The sequence below is a fragment of the Typopeltis vanoorti genome, chromosome 24 (assembly GCF_054136105.1).
Source record: "Typopeltis vanoorti isolate ZY-2024b chromosome 24, IOZ_Tvanoo_1.0, whole genome shotgun sequence".
Taxonomy (NCBI): domain Eukaryota; kingdom Metazoa; phylum Arthropoda; class Arachnida; order Uropygi; family Thelyphonidae; genus Typopeltis; species Typopeltis vanoorti.
This window is the reverse complement of record NC_143572.1, coordinates 55,573,406-55,599,792: the sequence shown is the minus strand read 5'-3', so window position 1 is coordinate 55,599,792 and position 26,387 is coordinate 55,573,406. Positions and strand designations below refer to the sequence as shown.

Below are 26,387 nucleotides of genomic sequence, written 5' to 3'. Positions count from 1 at the left end.
AAGGAGCATTTGCAGGAGGTTATGGCTGATTGTATACCTAGGGTCCGAACAGTAAAACAAGTAGGGGTCAAATGGATGAATAACACCATTAAGCCTGAGCTGCAAAAAAAGAAACAACTGTGGAGGGAATTTAAAGAAAGAGGTGACCAACAGGCACACGAACAGTATGAAGTGCAGGCCAGAAGGTAAACGGATTATGAAAGGAAACTAGCTATGCAAGCTAAAGAGAATCCCAAACAGTTCTTTCAATATGCTGCAAGCAAGAAAAAAACTGTACACGGCAAAATGATTTTAAGGAATGACGATGGTAAGGAGGTCACTGAATCAGTCGATATAGTGGAGTTACTGAGTGAGCACTTTGCAAAAGTATATCATCCAGGTGAGGTGGCGACATTAAAAAAATGAAGAAACCATTAGTTTATACGGGAATTGTGATGAATGAAGTGGAGACAAATAGTCTATATTACAGAACCTTAATGTGAATACCTCTGTGGGATTGGATGGTATACCGGTACGGGTCTTGCGTGAAGCGGCTCAAGAATTATCAGTGCCCTTGACCATGTTGTTTAATCTGAATCTGGGGTCTGGTTTAGTCCCGAAGGTGTGAAAAGAAGGGAAAATAGTTCTCTGCATAAAGGAGGATCCAAGACTACGGTTGCAAATTACCAACCGATCAGCATATCAGGAGTCGTTGTCAAGTTCTTGGAGAAAGTAGTCAAGGGAAAAATACAGGAATGGATTGATGAAAATGAGATACTGTACTGGAGACAGCATGGCTTTGTGAAGGGTAGATTATGCCTCAGTAACTTGCTCAAGTTTTATAACACGGTGACGGCTGAACTGGATAAGGGTAATGGGTTTACAGTGATACTGCTGGACCTGGCAAAGGCATTTGACAGGATACCACATGGAATTCTAATCCGTAAACTACAACATATGGGAATGGATATAGGATTGGTGAGATGGATAGGTGGGTGGTTGATGGAGAGATATCAGAAAGTCGTTTATTCAGGAGTTGAGTCCAAAAGACGGCCTGTGACTAGTGGTGTGCCAGAGGGTTCTGTTCTTGGACCACTGCTGTTTATTTTGTTCATTAACGATATAGGGAAGGATCTAAGAGGAACAGCTCATTTGTTCGCTGATGATGCAAAGTTGGGTAGGGCAATAGTGAATGCAGAAGATGTCAAAATCTTGCAGGACGACTTCGATAGATTGGAGTTCTGGGCTAAGGAGAATGGATGTCAATTTAATGTGACAAAATGTAAGGTTATGCATTTTGGGGTGTAAAGATTAGCAGCAGTATACCACATTGGTGGAACTGTACTCCAAGAGATTGATGAGGCCAGGGACTTGGGAGTGTTGGTGGATAGGGAGATGAAGTTTAGGGGGCACATTGCAAAAGTAGCTGAATAAGCTCATCAACTCACTTGGTTGTTGAAAAATACCTTGACGAGCAGAGACAAGCAAGTTATTGTACCTCTGTACTGAGCCTTAATAAGACCTCCTCTCGACTACTGTGCCCAGATTTGGTCACCTAGGTTCCTTCTTGATGGGGAGAAGGTGGAGAGGATCCAGAGGCAAGTGACTAAGATGATAGCAGGTTTATGAAATGAACCATATGAGAACAGGTTGAAGATTTGTGGGTTGTAGAAATTATTGATAGGCGGAAAAGGGGAGATATGATTGAGACATTCAAATTGTTAAAGGGTTTCTATAGGATTAACTCAGAGGATATTTGTGAGATCAGGACTGGTGGTGGGAGAACTAGGGGACACCTATATAAGCTGGTCAAGATTGTGGTTAGCAGGGGTGTTAGAGCTGGGTTCTTTACTTTTAGAGTGGTAAATGAGTGGAATAAGCTGTCAGAGTCTGTTGTGGTTGCTAGGATGGTGAGCGAGTTCAAGGCAAGGTATGATAGATACTGTGAGAATGTCGTATAGTTGTGAGGACATGATGTTTAGGGCCTCCCTCGATGAGTCTAAGGACTCCCTGGAATCGCCCATAATAATAATAATAACGTGCAACAACAAGAGCAAATGAATATCGGCAACTCTAGCTGCAACTGACCGAACGTGATAATTCTGACACTGCATTAGATTGCAGTGCATTTGTTTCATGAAACGATCATTTTTCATGTTATCATTACATGAAAAATTATAATTCTTTTCATATTTTCAACAGTGACACTCGTCATAATTCAGCCTTGTATCTATGATAAATAAATAATTATATGTTATTTTAATAGAATAAAATAAGATTTACCAAAAATATTTCATCCTCACTATGAACACACACCAATAATAAAAGTTTTGTATCTCACAGAAATAACGCGCGCAAGCATACAATTTATCTGTAGCGATACTGCTCAACAAGCAGTGAGTGTTGGTTTCACGTTACGTGTTGTGACAAGTGCAAACGAATATCATTGAGTCTAGCCGTAACTAACCGAACGTGATAATTCCGACACTGCGTTAGATTGCAGTGCATTTGTTTCGTATTCTAAAGCAATAATCGAACAATTCCAATTATTAACTATTCAATCAATGTCAAAACATAAACTGTAATCTTTAACATGTTGTATTGCATTTATATAATGTTGGAAGAATTGTTATTATTTATAAAGAAAAACAAAATTAAATTTTTCCATTTCTTCCTTGGGGGTGCTGTAGTGTCTGGGGGATAATGTACATCCTTGTCTGACACCAGATTTAACATAAAACCATCTTCATGTACTTCCTTCAATTCTGACTGCTGACTTACAACTCAAATAAAGACAAAGTACTCGTTAGCGTTTTGAATAGCTTTTCTCTTACCACCTTGTCATATGCCTTTTCCAGATTTACAAAACTTAAATACAGATCTGTATTTAAGTTTTGACAAGGCATATGACCAAGAGAAAAGCTATTCAAAATGCTACAGTTGTATGGTGTCAATGGAACATTATATAAAGTAATACTTAGTCTTTATTTGTTGTAAAGTGAAAATATGATCCTGACAGCCTCTATTTGGACTGAATCCAGCTTGTTCTTCACCGAGATTCCCTTCCACAATCCTTCTCAACAGTTTCTCAAGCATACTTGCATAAATCTTACCAGGAACACTACACTCAGTAGGAAAATACCTCTGTAATTCTCACATTCAGTTTTATTTCCCTTTTTATATATGAATACTATGAGAGCTCTACACTAATTCATGTGTTGAGGCTTAAGTGCTGTGAAGAATTCATGTTGGAGGTTTAATGGAATATTATCAGCACTGAGAAAGGATTAAAACTAATTTTAATACTTCCAATATTTTGACTCCATCACAGACACATCTTCAGGTATTACAAAAAAAAACCTTTTGCAACAACACACACACAAATATAATACAATAGTGAAACTAAAGTTCCATCTAGGTGGTACACCCTCTATGGGTATTTGTAGGTGGCCTAGGATGTAGAGGGATCTCTAATAATTAATGTTTCCCAAATTTTAGGAAGTTTAATGCAACCGTATTTGTTTAAATTCCTAAATTTCAATTTGTTTAAATATGTTTGTTGATTCCTGAGTGCAGATGCAGATTCAAAGAATATTTATTCTTTGAATCTGCATCTGATTTTCCCAAATCTGAATCTCCCCAAATTTTCCCAAAATATTTTTGTGTCTGACAATCATTTCCTAGTCTGCTATTTAGATAACCAACCAGGACCAACTTTTCCTTTTTCATTGTGTCAACTGCTTTCTCTAAAGCCTCAAAAAATTACTCCACTTCTACCTTAGTAGAACCTTCTGTGGAACCATAGGCACAAATAAATCTCACTATCCAGTTCTGCATTCTGATATTTGTCCACATCACTCTACTTGATATTGCTTGCCATTCAAGAAGATTAGCCCTGTATTTTGTGTTCAATACTATAACTACACCTTCTTTTCCCAGAAATTTTTCTCAAAAAATCTCACTAGATTTTGTCTTTTTTGTTTCAGTCACCCCTATTATGTCAATCTGTTAATTACCTAATTCTTCAGTCAGCTCTATTTCTTTGCCATTCAGGCTTCTTATGTTGAAAGTACTGATCTTGAACTCTGGTGATGTTGAGTTGAGGTGTGTTTCAGGATTTGTTCCAGTAGCGGACTTTTCACTGTTCAACAACAACAGGGGGGCCGCCTTGTTTAACCAGGCGATGCCCAAGCTGACACGAAATTCTGTCATGTTGTACCATCATTTTATATTTTGGTTTAAACCAATAAGAATAAAATTTGGTCGGCTAAATCTCAAATTGCCAGCCCATCCTTGTTCGTCCAGTATCCAGGTAGATACCTAACAGGGTACACCACGACAAGGCGAAGATTGGACATTTGGTCAGAAGCACTGGTCACTTCTCCACATTTCTTTAAAGGCTCTGTGGAGGTCTCCTCTTAGTTATACAGCTTTGACCCTTAAGCACCCCCTTATAAAAAAGCTTAAGGAAATCATCATGGGTAATAACTTTTCTTTTAAACAATTTTTCATCATCATCATCATCAACAAATTCCTGATATGTACCCTCAAGGGGTGTACAGGATGTGATAGTACTACATGAAAAATTTACACCATTACTAACTTCCTATCTATAATTTTCCTCCAAATCAGTCTATTACTTGTCAAGACTCCAATATTATCATTATCAGATCTTATATTTCTATCATCTAAGGCACATTGTACCGTATCAATCCACCTATATCTTAGTCTTCCTCTGGGTCGTTTTCCTGCCAACCTGGCCGAGAACACTTGCTTTGCTAATCTTTTCTCGCCCATTCTGTTTAAGTGACCATACCACCTGAGATTAGCTATGCTAATGCATTCCTGGATGCCGACAATGTCAAGTTCTTTCCTAATATCCTCATTTTTAATATGATATTGCTTCATCTGTTCACACCTCTAATCTTTCTCAGGACTCTCATATCTGCGGTCTCTAGTCATTGGTCAAGTGTTTTACTTCTGACCCAGCTCTCAGATCTATAAGTTAAAACTGGTTTGAACACCATCTTGTATAGCTAATTTAGTGTTCCGACTAATTTCTGTCTTACTCCATATGAATTTATTCAATTGACTTCCTACCATACCAGCTTTGTTGATTCTGTTGTCTATTTCCATATTTAATTTACCATCTTCACTAAAAATCATGCCTAAGTAGCTGAAATGTCTTACTAGTTCCACAGGTTCCCCGTTCAGAACACAGTTGACATTTTCAACAATTCTACCTATTTTTATTGTCTTTGTCATGCTGACCTTCATACCATATCTATTACAACAGTTATTCAATTTAGTCAAGGAATCTTGAAAACTTGTAGTGGATTTATTTAGAAGTATAACATCGTCTGCATAAAGCAAAGAGCTGACATTAACATCTCCAATTCTGATATCATGTTTAATACCACTTTCTTTCATAATGTGATCCATATAGATAATGAATAACAGAGGGGATAATGTACATCCTTGTCTCACACCAGATTTAACATTAAACCATCTCCCTGTACTTCCTTCAATTCTAACTGCTGACTTACAACTCAAATACAGACTAAGTATTGCTTGATATAATGCCCCATTGACACCATATAACTGTAGTGTATTGAATAGCTTCTCTCTTGTCATATGCCTTTTCCAGATCAACAAAACTTAAATACAGATCTTTGTTATATTCCCATGCTTTCTCGACTATTTGTCGTAAAGTGAAGATCTGATCCTGACAGCCTCTATTTGGCCTGAATCCAGCTTGTTCTTCACCCAGCTTTTCTTCCACAATTCTTCTCAACCGTTTCTCAAGTATACTTGCATAGATCTTGCTAGGAACACTCAGCAGGGAAATACCTCTGTAATTCTCAGATTCAGTTTTATTTCCCTTTATATATATGGGCACTATTAGAACTCTACTCCAATCATCGGGAATTCGTCCCTCTGTCCAGGCTTTCTGAACTATGCAGTGCAGCCACTGTAACTTTTATACCGCACTTCTGGTCGAATATCATCTACTCCTGCTGCCTTTCCATATTTCAAGCCTTTGATGGCTTTTTCTACTTCAAGTATGGATATGTATTCCTAACTGTATGCCTGTTGAGTGTTTTTTAGCACTCTGCTATCACTGCTTGTTTCATTTAGCAATTTTTAGAAGTAATTACTCCATACTTCAAGGATACCTTTTTCTCCTGTTTTCATGTCACCTTTATCATCTCTAACTCCTTTTATAGCACTCTTTCCTCCATTTCTAAGCTTCTTCAACAACCTCCAGAATATCTTACCACCTTCTTGATATTTATTTTCTATGTTCTTCCCAAAGTTCTCCCATGACTTTTGTTTAATAAGTCATGGGAGAATGAAGGAGCTAGAGATTTAGGAGTGATGATGGACAGGAAGTCAAAATTCATGTGGACATACTGCGAAAGCAAACAAAATAGCCCACTTTTACAGTATACTATCAATAGGATAAAAAGTACATTGACAAGCAAAGATAAGAACGTGATTATAAGGCTTTGATATTATGACTACATCAGAACTATTGTGGATGAATTTAATTTGAATAGGATTCTTAGGGATGAAGAACTGGTGAAGAGAAACTAGAAGAAAGTAGCCAAGATGGTGACAAGTTTGTGGATTACTAATTGATGGGAAAGAGGAAGCTATGATAAAAATGTAGAACAAGTTTTTCAGTATATGACCACCTATGGTACATTTGTACCATGGGTGGGCTAAGAATTTTTCTCCCTCATTTTTTTTTTATCAATTTTATGTATTTTTTGTATTTTTTTTAAATTTGTTTTTTATATAGTTTGAAAATTTCTAGAGACCAAACATGGAACTTTTTCAAGCCACTTCAGGCTTGAAAAAGTTCTAATAAGTGAGAGGTGGTCTCACACTAGGCAATGAATTCATCTCCCACCTAAAAACAATCACAAACATCCATTCCTGAAGTGGGATTCGAGCCCTGCCCAATTGGTTGGAGAGTGGGTATGCTAACCACTTGGCCAACCAGGCTGGCCATTTTACTATTTACCAACCATTTTGCTATTTCTTTTAATCTTATGCAGTGGGAGTTTGCCTTCTTCCCCAAGTATTTGCCTAACCTTGTAGGCTGAAGTCAAAATCCACTTAACCAATGTGGGATGAAATGGTTCGAAACCCCATCCCACCCCAGGTATGTGGAAAGGCCCTCTACAACCCTACCACTTTTTTCTTGCAGTGACTTCACTCCAAAATTCTAATATGTGTGTGCTTTATAGTGCATCTCATGCTGCATCAGTTGTTAGAGAATTATGGCCCAGAGACAGGAAAAAGTCAGTTTCATACCACTGCACAACAAGGGAGATCTGAAGGATTGCATGAACTATGGAACTAATAGTTTGTTCTCTCATGCAAAGATTTTATTAAAATCATTCTAAATAGGACTGAGGTCAAAGTTGAAGCAGAGAGGTCTGAGGAGCAAGCAGATTTTAGGAAAAGAAAGGAAAGGATACCAGAGATCAGATCTTTTGCCTTAGACAGATCATTGAAAAGTATAAAGATTCAGACTATGCTTCATAGACTACTCCAAAACTTTTGACTGTGCTTGGCATATGAAATTGTGGGAAGTAATGAAATTAATATTTCCTCAATACATATCGGGTTGATAGTTAACTTGTGCAGTGAGAAAGAAGCTATGGTAAGAACAGGTGCTGAATTAACTAATTGGCTTCAGGTCAGCAAGGGAGTTAGGCAAGGATGCCTACTTTCTCCTCACCTGTTTTAGTATCAATACTGAAGACATCATGCATGAAGTATTGGATGAGCCTAACACAGGAATTAGGACAGGCAGAAGATTGATCAGTACTCCAGTACTCCTTTGTAATATGATGTTACAGTACTCCTTTATAATGACAAGGAAGAATTTCCTGTCTATGTTTCCTTTGAGAACTGTAGTTCTCAAAGGAAACATAGACAGGAAAGCTTGTGAGAAATGTGCACCTTAACGGAGAAGAATTGAGAAAGTCTGCAAGTCTAAATACCTGGGCTCTGTTATGGTATTACAGATGGCTGCTGAGGATATCGCATACTGAAAGACAGTCAAATGGATAGATGCTAGAAATGATCAGCAGAACATTAAGGCTCCTTAAAAATATTGACAGAAGAAAGTTGAAATACTTCAGACACATTGAAAAGATGGAAAAGAGGAAGACCTTCAATGAGATGGATGGATGGTGTGTCTGGAGTGACTTAATGTGAAGAACTGTTGCTCAGAAGACATTATCACTGATCTGCAGGGACAGATTTATTTCCACAAGAACAAAGTTGAAGATTCTAGATACAGCTGTTTTTCCAATAGCGACTCATGAATGTGAGACCTGGAATCTAGAGAAATCTGATAAGAAAAGGATAGTTGCTTTTGTGTGGTGCTACAGAAGGCTGCTGAGAATATCACATACTGAAGGACAGTCAAATGGACTTTGAAGGAAGAGGTAGACTTTCAATGCGATGATTGGATTGTGTGTATGGAGTAACTGATCTTCAGGTTAGATCAGTTACTCCAGGAGTAACTGATCTAACCTGAAGGCTTGAGGATGATCAAGATAACTGATCTTGATCATCCTCAAGCCTCCAGAAAAGCATGCAATAGGACCACCTAGTGAGCACTAGTGTGGAATACTGCTTATGCGTGGTGCTACAGAAGGCTGTTGAGGATATCGCATACTGAAAGACAGTCAAATGGACTTTGAAGGAAGAGGTAGACTTTCAATGCGATGGATAGATTGTGTGTACGGAGTAACTGATCTTCAGAGAGTTGAAGCCTCCAGAAAAGCATGCAACAGGACCACCTAGTGAGCACTAGTGTGGAACATCACCAAGGAAAGGAGTGACCATATGGCATCTGTTGATGTCCAATGAGTAGATGGAGTAGTGAATGAGCAGAATGGGATGTCAAAGCCCAGCTATGAGTGTCCTGTAGACACGGGAGCTTAAGGAGAGATAAAAGAAATATTGTGTGAAGATAATGAAATTCACTAAAGCAATTTATCAAAAGATAGTTCACTGAATGGCATTTTATCCAACAGCAATGTAAAGGGGAAAACAAAAAAATTCATTAAACACTAATTTATCAAAAACACAATTAATCAAAAGGTAATTCATTGGAAATCCAGGATTAATTGAAATGTAATTCACTGAAAAATCTCACTTCTTCGTTCTCTATATGCTATTGGCATGAAATCCATGCAACTAGCACATGAAGAATTAGTTAGAGAGGCTATCACCCAGTATCCTGTATATCCATGAAAATCAACCATATATCCATGAAAATCATTTTCAGCAGGTTCAAGAACTTTTACCTCTTGACAATCATTACATCAATGTGGACAAATCAAACACACACAAGCAGTAACATCAGCTGCAGTAACTGGTGTACTCAAAAGTATAGGCATATATCTTTGAATGGATTAATAGGACCATATGTTTTGCCCTATTTAACCCTACAACACTAAACTTATAAAGAATAAAAAATAAATAACAAGAAAAAGAATAAGATTCAAGTCATGTGTCTCATATTTTTGGTACTTTTGTCAGGCTTTTTTTAAGTTGAAATTGCAGTTACTTTTAAATGGCATCTAATTAATGTGAAAAACAGCACTCTTGTTTTTTGGTACCTTACAAAGTTTACAAAAATATGTCATCAAATTTACAAGTGATTATAATCATGATATGTTTTCCAGTTTTATCTTTTTACCCCTTCCCAACAGAATGTTATTATTATTAATATAATAATTATTACATTATATAAAACATGTAAGCACAAGAGCTAATTTTGTAAAACAATAGGTGCCGATACTGTTTGCTTGGTATTGTATTAGAATATTAGATGAATGTGTACGAAATTCATTTATTCTTGGTACCAATATGTCAAAATGTTACTGTTAATATAAAGGTGCCAGTATGCCATACTATTGGATATTGTCCCAAAACAAAAGCACTGTAAAGCACCTATAAGATTCATTTTGTCCACCTGTCCATAAACAAATTATTACGGAGTGAATTATACTCTGATTTGGTATTCTTGTAAAATTATACTGAGCCATTCCAATCAGACCATTTTCAGGGCTATAAAGGGACAAATGTCGAAATTATCTACTGTAATAATTCCATTACGACTCAGTGAAGTTTAATAATCTTCTCTATTCAGGAAACACACAAGAAAATGTTTATACAGCTCAATTTGGTTTTCAAAACCAGGTCATTTTTATTTAAAATATTTGGCAGCAAAGGTTCAAACAAATATTAATACATTTGCTCTGGATGGATGGAATTTAATGAAATTTTTAGTTAGGATCTTTATTTTAAAATTTGTCCGTTTTGGTTTTAACTGGAACACTATTGTGCAAAAATTAGGTGAAATTTATATCTAAAATATGTAAACCATGTGTTTCACACGTGAATCAACTATGCTATGAAATAGTATGTATATGTTAGAAAACAATTTTCTAAAATACAACAAAGTCTCGGTGACCACCTACTTAATTTTTCTTGTGAATCAGGTAATATTTTTATTAATAATCACAACCTCTATGGAGTCATGAGATTCATCATGGGAGGCTCATCTTGGCAACACAACATCAAGTCTATCATGCCATTCTTCAAACTCATTCACCAATTGCACAATATCACACACATCAGACTACCATTTATTCCTTTGGCATGGTAAAGAGATTATGAAAGCTGTTGACATGATGTAAAATTCGATGCGGTGAAATTTTATTAAAAATTTCTGACATCAATTTTACAGAGGTCATAAATCATGTGAAAGGAACAAACTTGTACGTTATTGTATATTAACGGTGAAATACTGATTGTAAACTTTTAAAGGTAACTGACTAAATAATGAAGTTGTAAGTGTAACAGAATGTAAAAGTATATCTGACCCAAGTTAAGAGGATTAGACAACATTATGTTGGTGATTTGATGGTGAACAAAGGTACTGAGGGTCATTCAGATGTGGAGATTTTACGGCCAAAACTGAAGGTCAAGACAACAGTGACATCAGTTATTTACAGAAGATTTGGGGGGGGGGGTCTCAGACCTTAAAACAAGGAGCTTCGGAATCATATAAAAGAGGTCTTAAAAACCTCTAGGATTGGGGGGGGGATTCGTCTTGCTGCAGTTCGTTGGCCCACTTGGACTTCCGTATTTAGTTGGATCATTACCCCTAGGCATGGTGAAAAGCCAGGAGAGCAGATCATTCTACGGAGATGTATTTTCAGTAACGGAACGTGCCACATGTGACCAGACACATGGTGTCTGAAGTAGATCCAGATCCAACGGTGAGCTATGTCACAATTCACAGAAGAGGAATACACCAGGACGACCGAGAAGAAAACCCATTCAGCGAAAGATAGTATACAGGGTGGATCGCAGGCATGCAATCCCAGTACAAAGTTTGAGGGGAAGTAGAGAACATCAAAATCAACTATATTCACATAGGAAAGCATGACCGTAAATGCCACCAGAAAGTACTAACAGGGACACAAAGATACAGAAATAACACAAGGCAGTGAAAAACTTTATTAGGCATAACTGAAGAGTTCAAAAGTAGTTGGATACATAATATGGTTTCACATCAGGTGCTCAAAGTTACGACCATTAGCAGTGATGCATGCCTGACACCGACGATGCATTGATTGCTGTACATTTTCGAAAATACATGGAATTTCCCAGATATTAGCAGCAGTGATGCTGATTCTCGCCATGAGGTTCCATGTCAGAGGCAATAGGCATTTCGTACACCATGGCTTTAAGGGTCCCCCACAGAAAGAAATCAATGCTTGATAAATCACGTGAGCATGGGGCCATGCAGCAAGTTCACCACGCCCAATGCATTGAGCCCAAAGGACCTGTCCAAATGCTGATGCATGGAAATGCCAAAATGGGCTGGATCCCCACTGTGTTGGAATCACATCTGCTGATGCACAGTCATTGGAACATTGTTCAGTAAATCCTAAACAGTCAGCGACGATACCTGCCCATACATTAATGGGGAAGCATTGTTGTGCAATATGTGATCAACAGCGTGTGGGTTCTCGTGGGCCCACACGAGCATTGTGGTGATTGAAGACCCCCTTCATGGGTAAATGAAGCTTAATCCATGAACAGAACACAAGTTGGAAGATCCAGGTCTACGGCACTTTTCTGCAGAAATCACTGCGCGAATTCCACACGTCGAGGATAATCTTCGACCATCAGTAATTGGACCCGTTGCAGATGAAATGGATGTAAGGACTCAGAGTGCAAAACGTGCAATACACTGGATCGATACTCCTATAGCAGAGGCAAAGTTACGTGTTATGTATGCTTGTCTCTGGATTATTGTCCATCGCATGCAACATCTCCTCTTCCATGGCAGGATTTCGCATCAATCATGACCGTCCACTATCATGCCTGCGATCCCTGAATGATCCACAGTCACACAAATTCTAATGCAAATGAGCAAACATTTGGTGATGCTGTACATATCTGTTTGGGTACCTTTCGTGATAGATTCGTACAGTGGCTCGTCCATTACCATCAGCTAACCTGTAAACGAGGTGCATGTCTAAGCATTCGTAAAATGACGGATGTTTTTCGTATGATGTCGAAAGCTTGAATGAGGAAGCCCTAATTGCTCACCTGAAGCGCTGGCAAACAGTGCCACTTATCACTTTTAGGTGGCATTTCCGGTCATGCTTTCCTATGTGAATATGGTTGATTTTGATATTCTCTACCTCCCCTCAAAGTTTGTACGTGGAATTTTGAAACACCCTGTATAAGGCAGCAGTCAACAGGACCACCACAAATCTTCAAAGCTGGTAGGACTGTATATGTTTCTATGAATTTGAGTAAATTTCTACTGTATTAACACTGAAGTAGTGATTATGAATTGTATGTCTGCTGAACATAGCTTTGTTAAAACAGTTGTATAAGTCGCTATAAGAAATAATTGAGGCTGAGAATTAGCTAGCATATATATTGAGACAAATGTTAGCCAAAGATATAGATTGTAACAGGCAGTAATTGCCTAGATTTTGCAGAGCAAGTTAATCATGTATTGTGAATAGCAGGTCTAATTCATAAGGTTAAGATTTGAGCTCAAGATAGGTATCAGAGAGAAATTGTGTAATTGTGTATGATATTGTGAAGTTGCCTAAGGTAAAATAAACATTTTTTGAATATTTATTTTTCACTTGGTCAGACTATAATAAATTTAGTTTAATCCTTTATCCAAGTGTGTGCAAACAAAGTTTGCACCTGAAAGTATCTTCAGGACTGGGGTAAAGTGGTACAACAACGGGCAACTCCTTACAAAGGTGGAGCAAGCTACCAACACTCCTATCTCAGTATCTCCCATAATGCAAAACACATCTCCTTGCGGATATGTATAATGTTATGTATTAAGGGAAGGGCCACTACCCAGACTAGTTTCAACCTTTATTGAGGTCTCTTCAGTGGGAGCCAGGCCCAAGTGGAGATACCAGGCAGAAGCATTAGCAAGGTCATCTCCTCCTATAGCAGCTGCCAAACGGTGTGCCACCTTTTTTATTAAATTACTCTGGATTTAGAGAAAGATGTTGAAAGTTTATTTTTCACTTGGTCAGACTATAATAAATTTAGTTTAATCCTTTATCCAAGTGTATGCAAACAAAGTTTGCGCCTGAAAGTATCTTCAGGAGTGGGGTAAAGTGGTACAACAGTGGTACAGTGATAAAGGATTAAACTAAATTTATTATAAACATTTTTTGTATACTTAAAATTATCACCTGACCTTTGACCAATGCACTGTCTCATAAAAACAACTGAACCTGTTATGCTAAAATTAAATAAATTGCTACTGTTTAAGGAATTGTTTTAGAAACTGATATTTTCTATAAGTGTTATAACTAAATTTGCCATGCTAAAAAATTAATTCAGGGTGGCATAGTCGTAAAACAATATAAATTTTCCCTGAATTACATAGTGTGGGAGATAGTTGACTGTAACCGTGAAATTGCCTATTTCAGACACCTTTCACTAAACAGCGCTAACACTTGTAGGAAGTACAAAGGATTACAAGTGGGGACAAAATTAATTGGCTTAAATTAGAACAAGGTAAAGAGTACTTAACAGAAAGATTTAACAGAGTATAAGTAAAGTATACATAGGAAGGGTAAAGACAAGATATATATATATATATATATATATATATATGTAGAAAGTATTTTTACCTTGGGTATAAATATGTTAAGGATACCAAGCAATTTTAAACCTAGTTTTACTCCATTTCCCAAGTAAGCAAACAGACCAAAAGTCAAGTTTGCGCCTGCAATTGATGCAAGTCTAACTGATCCCACAGGTAGTGCAAGATCAGGGCAACTCGTGGCAAGGTGGAACAAGCTCCGATCACTAATCTTAATATTTACCCTTAATGCCAAAACACATCTCCAAGAAGGGGATGTATGATGTTTTGTATTAAAGGCAAGGGGCCACTACCCAGACCGGTTTCGACCTTTATTGAGGTCTCATCAGTGGGAGCTAGGCTAGAAATACTAAGATTTAGTAATACAGAGCTTGTAAGTATTTCACCAAAACAAGTTACCATAAGGTGTTTTAACCTTATTAAATAAAAATCTCTGGAGGAGATATAAATGTAGAAAGTATTTTTACCTTGGGTATAAATATGTTAAGGATACCAAGCAATTTTAAACCTGGTTTTACTCCATTTCCCAAGTAAGCAAACAGACCAAAAGTCAAGTTTGCGCCTGCAATTGATGCACTGACTTGACTTTTGGTCTGTTTGCTTACTTGGGAAATGGAGTAAAACCAGGTTTAAAATTGCTTGGTATCCTTAACATATTTATACCCAAGGTAAAAATACTTTCTACATTTATATCTCCTCCAGAGATTTTTATTTAATAAGGTTAAAACACCTTATGGTAACTTGTTTTGGTGAAATACTTACAAGCTCTGTATTACTAAATCTTAGTATTTCTAGCCTAGCTCCCACTGATGAGACCTCAATAAAGGTCGAAACCGGTCTGGGTAGTGGCCCCTTGCCTTTAATACAAAACATCATACATCCCCTTCTTGGAGATGTGTTTTGGCATTAAGGGTAAATATTAAGATTAGTGATCGGAGCTTGTTCCACCTTGCCACGAGTTGCCCTGGTCTTGCACTACCTGTGGGATCAGTTAGACTTGCATCAATTGCAGGCACAAACTTGACTTTTGGTCTGTTTGCTTACTTGGGAAATGGAGTAAAACCAGGTTTAAAATTGCTTGGTATCCTTAACATATATATACAGGGTGTTCGGGATAAATTTGACATATTTATAATTAATTATATTTTTCCGTAAGTTACATGTATTAACACACACTTCTCTTCATTTAAAAGTTTGGACCCTTCTTCATTCATATACAAGATGTCAGAAAGGATGGATAGCTGGAACCCACCTGAATCATGGAAGAGAATAACTTGTATCATGATGATTCGTGCCCACCATCAAAATAAGGATATTACGACTGCTGCCCAATGCTCCCTGAATACAGTAAAAACAATCAGGCATGAACTAGAGACTTGCAATGGTGACTACGAGGATGTAGCAAGAAGAAAGATCCCTAGCAGACGATCTGATTGCGTTCGTACAGCAGAATTCCTCGCAAATCTGCAGGAACAGGTGTTGAAGAACCCTGGCATTGGAATTCGGGCTTTGTTCGTGGAGTTGCTAACTGTAGTCAAGCCCTGGATAACAAGGGTAGCCAATGGTAGGCCGTATGTATGGCAGCAGGATTCGGCCCCTTGCCACACCTCTGGGAAAAGTCAAAAATGGTTGTCTGAAAATTTCTACGACTTCACCAGTCCAAATGTTTGGCCTCCAAACTCCCCAGACCTTAACCCCATGGATTATTTTGTATGGGGCGCAGTTGAAAAAGACACCAATCGCACTTCCAGTAATACAAAAGCCCAGTTAATGGATAAAATTAAAACAGTTTTTGCGGCCCTTCCCAGGGAGACTGTAGCATCAGCTTGTTCGAGGTTCCGAAGCAGAATTGAAGCTGTGATCGATGCTAATGGTGGTTATTTTGAGTAAATCTTGTTGATAGTATTGTAATTAACTCTGCCTGTAATGTTTTTTTGTCAATTCATTAAATTTAATAGATACAAAGAAGATTTTCTTTTTCCTTACGAAACTGTCAAATTTATCCCGAACACCCTGTATATATATATATATATATATTATACAAAGGGCACATAACAAATAAACCAAAAATAAAAAAATTAAAAATATATATATTATTTTACAATGAATGTTGACAATATTACCCACACTAAACATAACAGCATTTCTCCATGGCAGGTTTGCATTCCATCCTGCAACCTTTGAGTAAACTAGGGAAGTCTCATTAATGCACAGTACACTTTGATTTCCTTCCTTCCTATCTATACTGATGGTTCAAAATTTGAGATCTCTGTTGGTTGTGCTACTAGTGGGCCTCCCATGATTGAGGAGGACCACTCAGCCATTATTAAATTTTATTTAATAATATATTATTATTATTATATTATTTAATAATAATAATAATTTGGCAAAGATTTTCTCAGTTCCCTTTATAACTTTCTTATTTCGTGACTGAATTGTAATTTAAATCTTTATCATCATAAGTCCACGCAATTAGCCTAGTGGCTATGTGCTTCGCAACCATATGGCCGAGGAAGGAGTGTCCTAGGGTCGATTCCCGTCGACGACGTGAGGAGCTCAAGGATCTTCCTCAGCCATAGCCAAGTCAGTCAGTCTTGGGAAGGGGCAGCATAGTTTATCCCCCCCAGTTTATCTGGGGTTTTTCATCCTGCAAGCAGGCAAACCGGCCCCGTGAACACACAGGCTACAGTCATAGGTTACCACCAGGAATAAGGAGTAACCAACCTATTCCGTAGGATTTCGGTTCCGAATGCCTACACGGTAAAAAGTGTAGGTCTACGCGTGAGCATAAATTAGGATAGGATCATCATAAACACAGTTCCAGTGATAATTTCTACTAACCAAAGCATTCACATAATATTCTTCTATAGTCACCACAACACTATTTCTGCATGCATAACTTGCTACGTACAAATAAGAGTTCACACATGGATTTAAAAAAATGTACATTTCATCAAAGCTTTAAGAACTGTTGTAACCTTACCTGAATTATTCATTTCAATAATGTAACTACACATTAGGATATATATACATTTTTTTCCTCTATTATTAACAAAAAATAAGAGATTGCTTACACTGCCAAAGTATTTATCAAGAAGCTCCACGTAACGGTGAATTATCTCGAGAGTTAGCAGTTCATTGTCACACTGCTCCATTGCACAGCAAAAATATAAGCTTGCATACCTAAAGAAAATATTTTAAGTGAAGCATTTAATAAAATAATTTCCTACAGTTAGTAAGAAATTATTTTATTAAATGAGTAAAACTAAAAACTTGTATAATGCATGCTCACAACAGAAGAAAATAATAAAAGAATAAATGAAGTGAAACAACATAAGAAATGTCTATCACATAAAACTAGTACAAGAAATTCTTTCTTTTAAGGTTACACGGTGATCAGCATTCATATTTATAAATTTAGGGACACAAAAACACACGTGTTGAACAGGTTATTTTATTAATTACTAATAAAATAAAACTTGACGTTTTGACCCCTGTATCGAGGTCATCATCGGAAGGATACAAGTGTATAAGGAACCAAGCTACATGCTCTAGCCCTGCATACTGGTAAACTAAATCTACGTAGTTAATTAATCCTTTTTCCTAGCCTGGTACAAGAAAATAGTACAAGGGAATTAAGTCATGATCTTTCATAATATAAAAGATACATTAAAACCCAGTGATCTGGTACTAATGAAAATAGTACTAGGACACTTAAATTTTGATTGTGTTTTCACATTTTGAGCATTGTACACACCAGTGGTATAAGTAGATAACTTGGTGTGTAGGACCAGTGATTGTTACATTTCCCCACTCCACCCAACCACTTTCACTCAATGACTGTTATTTTTACAAGCACAGACATTATACTTAACAGTGTTACACCTGATATCTTAAGAATGTAGAATTCTCAGCTATCATGGTGTAACATGAAGAATAAATAAATTAAAAACCCTGCATAAAAGATAATAGATGAATTAATTAAAAGAAAAAGAAATATTCTTGCATCCAATAAAATATATAAAATATAAAGGTGTTTGTCGAACTAACTAACAAAAAGAAAGAATATATTAATGTTGTAATATGATATAAAAGAGAAAATTTAACTAAATAAGACAGAAAAGGATTAGTCATAAGAGATGGTATGTGAGAGGCTAGAGATTAAAATATTAAGTAAGTTCATAGAGAAATTTTAGAAAGGGGATTAAGTTAGAGGCTAGCAAAAGAACAACAATAGACTATTGCTCAGGACCGATTCCCGGATTGAGACATTGTTACGGGCTCGCCGATCAAAGGACGTTTGGCAGAAAAACGCCATCCTAATTGGTCGGTGAAAATCAAGTAGGGGGCGGAGAAAAGAAGTTATAGAAGGTGCCGTTAGGAGAGCAAGTATAAAAGGGTTGGAAACCCACCCCCAGGGGGATTTTGAAACTTTTTAGGCTTGGAGACCTTTCTTTGGCTTTTGGTTTTTGGTTCTGTTCCAGGAGAGTTCTTCGCGAGCTCCTTCGTATGGGTTTCACGGTGTTTTCCTGAGTGGCGAGATTGGAGTTATATCTCTGTCGTCACAACACGGAAACAAAAGTGAGCAGAATTTCGGTTCCGTATTTCCTATGTAAGAAGCGAAGAATGCCATATAGCCGAGGAAAAGAAAGCATATTCTTTGTGTTTTAACTTCAGTGACAACCACGAAAAGGGGAAAGCTGTAAAGAAATCGATATCCACGTCGCGAGTTGCACAGCTGTTATTTAGACGATTCAAAGTGTGTCCTGAACAACGAAAGGTAAAGACCGCGTAGGCTAAGTTCAATTCAAAAGGGAACATAGGAGAAGCAGATTATCAGAGAGGTTATACCAGGATACTTCAATCAGAAAGAGATAGAGGCCCATATGGAAAACTCAGGAAAGAAAGGTACTGTAAATTATATCTAGTGCTAACTAAGATCCGTCTGTGTTAGTTATTTTTATTCTAATACTGAACTGTTGAAGTGACCAAGAAAACAATACTAGGACTTTAGTATCTAACAGAATATATTGAAAGTAAGCTAGCTAGTGTTAATGTTATATGAGTAATTAAGTGTCCTGGGAATTCTGCATGTCTATTATATTGTATAAGAAAGTTTAAATGTCATAGTTATGTGTTAGTGCAGTAAATGGTTTAGTTAAGCTACTTAAGTTTGGATAGTTAAATAGTGTGAATTAATCTTATATGTCCATGTCATATGCAGTTATGTGTAGAATTTGTTAGGGCGGCACGATCGTAATACCCATTATAGGTTATTTATTATTTATGATAAGCTAATGTCAGTTAGTAAATATTTAGTATAGCATTGAATGAGTAATAACTAAAATTTGAATTGTACCATGTTAAGGAATTTAATAAACCTTTTGTCCAATGATAAAACAGTTGTCTGAAATTGCTGTCCAATGCACCACTTGTAAAATTACGAACCTAATCATGTGGGAAATTAACGTGTTAAGAAACGAGATAAAGTGTCACGACTGCAACATTGTTTCACTTTCAGACATATTTTAGTTCTTTCTCCTTGTTTTTGTATACAATATCTCAAACTAAATATCCCAAAAGACGCAGCATAATACAAATATTAGGGGTACTAAGGGGAGAAATAACTTAAGTATTAGTAAAAATTTTGGTGATATCTCGTAGAACATAGATAAGCGGAAATTATTAAATTGAATAAAAATCATAAATTGGGACACAACAACAGCAAGATTTATTAAATATTTAAATTATTTAAGACTGATTGACAGAAAAATAATGTAACCATAATCATTTGAGTTTTGCAACTCTCTGAAATGATTACTGCAAACAGGAAAAAAATTCACCAAAAAATTGTTTTACTGCCCCCTGGATTGTTGGCACACAGTGCATTCTCCCCACTTATCTCAGTTATGCCACTTCTATATTTGAAGGGGATAAATTGACTGTGGAAAGGGTACAGAGGGGGTGGATAACAAAGATGGTTTCAGGACTGTACAATATAAGTTATGAGGATCGACTGAGGGAATGTGGACTGCAGAGTTTGGTGGATAGAAGAAGGAGAGGTGATATGATCGAGACTTTTAAACTGTTGAGAGGCAGTTACAGGATAGACATTGGAGAGTTCTTTCACTTGGTGGAACGGCAGGAAGGAGAGATGACAAGGGGCCATCCCTGGAAGTTATGAAAGGAGGCTGTGCGTAAGAGTGGTTTCTTTTGCGTGGAGGGCAGTTGAACCTTGGAATGCATTGCCTGAGAGAGTGGTTGGAGCGGGAACGGTCAATGGGTTCAAGGAGTGGTATGATAAACTTTGTGTTTCCTAAAATCGACTTCCCACGATGAGTCTTTTGACTCCATGGAGGCCTGGATAATAATAATAATATTTTTTTAAAACACCACTAACTCTCTCTCTCTCTCTCTCTGATATATTTAAAGATATTCTCAGACTAGCAATGTTGGACACAGAATGTTCAAGAAGACTTCCTGTTTCAGCAAGGAACAGTCTTCCTGAAGCTGGGCCAGATATTTTGCAAGAAAAAAATGACAGGTCACAGAAATCCTGGTCTAAAGACCAAATATGAAACTTTTTTAAGCAATTTCAGGGCTTTAATATTATTATTAACACAAGACCTCCACGATCCATGAGTCTTGTGTTATGTTGAGTCTTTTGACTAAGTCAAAAAACTCATTGCAAGGGGCAAACAATTTTACATACAAAGTCCATCAAAAATATGATAAAATTGTAAAACAATGACATTCTATGTATAACCCAAGAGCATGAGCTCATCTCGGTTACAAGAAGTATAAAAATTACGCAGGATAATAGTACACAAAATTATTAAGAATATATTTAAAGAATAACATGTCTACACACACACACACACACACACACACACACACACACACACACACACACACACACACACACACACACACACACAACTTTACTTTAAACTCATTCAATATATCTGCATTCACCACAATGTCAGAGAAAGTTCCACTGACCAACCACTCTTCATGCAAAGAACCTACTCCTTATACAACTTCCAGGTACCCATTGTTCTACTCCCCATTCTGCCACTCTACAAAAGATTTCTTCAACATTAACCTGGTAAGAACTCTTTACCAACTTATATGTCACAATCATATCTCCTCTCTTCCTCCTATTCACAAGGCTTTGCAAACTGCATTCCCTCAATCTGTCTTCATAACCCAAAGACCAGTTATGATCTTAGTCTTCTCTGGACTCTTTCCAACATATCCACATCACCTCGAAAAACCAGGAGACCGAATCTGTGCACAATAAGCCACACGAGACATGATAAAGGTCTTATACAATGGAACCATAACCTCTTTATTTGTACAAATTAAAGAGGTCCATCATTGACATAATCTGATGTGATGTCTTCACAACTTGTGCGATGTGACCGCTGAACTTCAAATTCTTGTCCACCATCACTCCATATCTCCCCAACTTCCTCCACAATTCCCCTGCCAAGTATATACTTTGCATATCATTGTTGCCTATCAAATTTCAGAACCTGACACTTGGCAACACCAAAGACAGTTCCACACTGTTGCCCATTCATACAATCTATTGAAGTCATCCTGTAAGGTCACATCAGCAAACAGTTGTATATCACCAGTTAAACTTATCCCAATATCATTAATATGCAAATTAAATAATGGTCCCAAAACTGACCCTTGCAGCACACCGCTAGTGACTTTCCTCTTTCGAGGTAGTGCCCCCCCCCACACAAACACAACTTGCTGATGCCTATCTGATAGCGATTCACCTATCCAACTCACTAGTCTATCCAATCTCATCTACTTCAGTTTAGTTACCAACTTATGGTGTGGTAAGAAAGGTTATATGTTGAAAAATCAATTCCTTCTATGAAGGTCGAAGTGGGGTATTTTACTTATGAACTTTAGGTAGTCCATATAATCTTGGAATAAGCAGATGGAGAGAATGAAGAAAAAGGCGTATGTTTCTTTTCAATATATCTGGCTAAATCTCTCAAATGTTTTTCCAGTAAATCATTGTCTTTTATTAAAAACTCCACAGATTTTGTTTCATGTATAAAAGATATTATTATTAAGGAAGATGAAATCATGGCTAGTTTTGATATAGTCTCCTTATTTATCAATGTTCCTACGGACGAAGTTCTTGTACTACTCAAAGATAAATTATCTAAAAAGATCATGGCCTTACTCATTGCATCCACTCAGGATACTTAAGTTTCAGGACACCATCTATAAACAAAATTATGGCCTTGCAATGGATAATCTGTTGTCACCTGTACTTGCAAACATCTATTTAGATCTGGAAATTAAAGCCATCTCTTCTTATCCTTTAAAACCAAGAATTTGGGAAAAGATATATTGATGACATTTTCCTGATTTGGAGCCATGGCCATGAATGTCTCCTGAACTTCCTAGAACATCTAAATAATCAACATCCGAACATAAAATTTACGGCTAAGTTTGAAGCTAATGGTTCTCTTCCTTTATTGGACATCAAACTGAACCATTCCTCAGAGAAATTAAAAATCTTGATTTACAGAAAAGCTACCCACACGAATAGATATCTCCACGGTCAATCCCATCATTATCCTCCTCAAAAGTTTGGAATCATTTCTACACTAGGACATTGTGCTCGCTCTCTTCTTGATGATGAGATAGAACTTAATAAAGAATTCGATTTTCTCAGGTCTACTTTTCAACTAAATGGTTATTCACAAAAACTATTGACAAATTCCTTTTAAATCCACCTGCTCACAATAATGAAGAGACCAATAGAGTGAAAGGTAATATTTCTATAATATACATAAGTTCTGTCTTGCCCAAATTGGCCAAGGTTCTTAGGAAATACAACATAAGAACTTTATTTACTCCTTTTCCAAAAATCTGTTCCTTAGTGAGTCGTCCGAAACCTAGACATCACAACCTTAAATATTCTGGTGTTTACCAGATTTGGTGCAACTGTGATATACCATATTTTGGCCAAACAGAGAAATCGATCGAGTTACACATTGAAGAACATAAGAGAGACATCAGTTACAGGAGAACGCGAGCCAGTGTCGTCTAGTCATGTTCTGTTCTCGGCCGATTCTAATGAAGAAAATCTTAGCCATACAGTCCTATGAGACAAGTCTAATAACATTTTCCGTTACCACGATGAATTAGAAAGAAAGGTAATAGAAGCAAAAGAAATCATTCTCAACCTCCTATATCTCAACAACAACCTGCGTTACAACCTTTCAGACTGTCATTGTGCTACGATCAAGTACTGGCATTCACGAGATGCTAAACACATGCATATGCCCAACAATGAAGCCAACAAAAGAACAGTTTTGAATGCACAGACTTCAACATTTCAATGTTGAATATATATATACACTAGCTTTCTGTGATGTTTACAATTATTTTCTCTATGTTTTACTGGTTATTTCTTTTTTAATGTGCACCTGAAGAAGGCTGATACAAGCTGAAACTAGTTGTGTTATTAAACTTTGTTTTCATTTTTCTCAGTTTCTAGTCATTCATTTTTTTAAAAAATGTATATCAACCAAATAAATCAATCTTCCTACATATATATATATATATATATATATATATACAGGATGATTATAAAATAACGTCAAGTGTTCAGAGCCCTCTAGTGCGTAATGTATTGGATGAAACACACCAATATTCGGCAGACGTATACAGTGGAACATGGGGATTCGATTTAACAAAAAAAAAAAAAAGTACCAAAAGTCACCAACAGGGGAAATTTTGGCGCTGCCAAATTAATTTTAGTAGGTGTGACTAATGAATGACTAAATGGCAAATGAGAGACAGCACACATCAATTTCATGACATTTATTGTTAATTACAAATGAGGTTCAATATGACCACCATTCTGATATTCCAGGAACTGCATACGGTGTACAACATTTTCCACAGTGGCTCGCAACATATCGGAATCGATTTGTCTCACGTGTAACGTTATTCGATCTTTCAAAGTTGGAATATCAGGTACATGTCTTTCATACACAATGCTTTTAAGAAATTCCCACAGCCAAAAGTCATAAGGATTGAAATCAGGCAATCTTGGTGGCCATGGCGTGGGAAATGCACGACTAATGATTCTTCTGTCAGAGAAATGTTGTCACAAAACACGCTGTACCTGAAGTCTGATGTGGGGTGGTGCACCATCCTGCATGAAGATGGTAGAATCGAGACATCCTCTTTGCTGCAGTTGTTGAACCACAAAGTTCTGTAGCATATTGGCATACCTGTTAGCATTGACGGAACAGGTCACTGGTCCATTTTGGCAATTTTCCTTGTAAAAGTATGGACCGATGATAAATGATGCTGTAAATCCGCACCACACTGTGACTTTGGACGAGTGGATAAGCATCTGCCAACACACGTGCGGATTAGTTGCAGCCCAAATACGACAGATGCGTGTGTTAATATCGCCGTTCAAATAAAAGTGCGCTTTGTCACTCCATAAAATCTGCCACGGCCATGCATCATCCACTTCCATGCACGCTAAGAATCTCAAAGATAAGTCGATTCATGTGGTTGCATCACCAGGGCACAATTCTTGAACATGACTGATTTTATAGGGGTAAAACTTCAACATCTGATGTAGGATTTTCCACACCGTTGTGTATGCGATATCCGTTTGCCGGGATATTGCTCGTGCATTGCTGGTACCCTGCACATTCGTCATCTCCTGTTCCACAATAGCAGTTGCAACTTGTTGATGATTCTAGCAGTGCCTACCTGCACTGCTAGAGTTCCAGTAGTTTCAAATCGCAATCAGTTTTCATAAGTTTGTTACGTTAATCGGTCCTTTTCGTAAATTTTTCATATGCCGAAAATCACAAAGACAAGCACTGGCATTATTGTTCCGCTGATAATAGAGTTTGACTAACAAAGCATGCTCACGTAAGGTGAGAGGCATCGAAAGCAGTTCGTCTACGAATGATAAGAAATCTCACAGGCTTTCCTTTTATTGTGATCGCTCACAAGAAACACGATAATGCAAATTAATGCATTTTACTCGGTAAACAGCGCCAAAATTCCCCTGTTGGCGACTTTTGGTACTTTTTTTTTTCGTTAAATTGAATCCCCATGTTCCACTGTGTATGTCTACCAAATATTGGTATGTTTCGCCCAATTCATTACTCACTAGAAGGCTCTGAACACTTGACGTTATTTTATAATCACCCTGTATATAGTATTATTATTATTATTATTATTATTCTGGTAACCTCCATAGAGTCAATAGACTCATCATAATAGACCCATTCAACCAGCAAAATGTCTATCATAATGAACTTGGAAGTTATTTACAAACCCTTCATTCACAATGCACTCCAGCATTGTGCACTCACCAACTCTTCCACATATACAAAAATCTATTCCTCACAACGTTCTTCACCACATCTTTATACAACTTCGAGGGATGATCTCTCGTTCTTCCCATCTTAACATCCACTCCTTTTATCATTCCTTCTGTATTAATCTGGTAAAATCCCTTAACTAACTTGAAAGTCTTTATCATATCTCCTCTTTTCCTCCTATCCACCAACCTCTGTAATCCACATTCCCTCAAATGTTCTTGGTAACCAACACTCCACAGTCCTAATATCACTTTGATCATTCATCTTTGGACCCTCTCTAGTGTTTCCACATCACAATGAAAACCAGCTGACCAAATCTGAGCACAATTAGTTCATGTGTAGTTAGACCAATGTCTTATACAGAGGCACCATCACCTCCTTATCCCTACATGCCAATGGACTTTTTATCATAACAGCAATAAAATGTCCAGTCTTTGCAACACTTGCAATGTGCCTTCAGAACTTTGGTCCACTTTATCATCATTCCAAGATCCCGAATCTTATTCATTTCCTGAAGCATAGCGCTACCAATACAGTACGTAGTCTTATATCTATGTATCACAAAGTGATACACAGATATAAGGCTAATTCTTTTAACCTTTTAACCTTGCATTTAACACCAACATAACTCTTGATAATTCTATACAAGCTGACTTTGCATTGTCAGCAAACATTTGAAGATTCCTAGTTAATCCACGTGAAATATCATTAACAAATAAGTTAAACAGTAGAGGCCAAAGAATAGAACCCTGAGGAATGCCACTGGTTACCTTCCTTTTCCTGCTCCATCATACACCACTTGCTGG

The 26,387-nt window shown here is 37.2% G+C and overlaps 1 protein-coding gene across 3 annotated transcripts in view; it reads right to left on the bottom strand.

The window, feature by feature from the left end:
• Window positions 1–26,387, bottom strand: part of LOC150093231 (AP-1 complex subunit sigma-2-like) — a 120,864-nt gene that overhangs the window by 61,738 nt on the left and 32,739 nt on the right. For all 3 annotated transcript variants that reach the window (XM_090413859.1, XM_090413861.1, XM_090413860.1), the window contains exon 3: window positions 17,257–17,365. In XM_090413859.1, coding sequence (XP_090269985.1) covers window positions 17,257–17,365 — 109 coding nt within the window. The remainder of the gene's footprint in view (window positions 1–17,256; window positions 17,366–26,387) is intronic.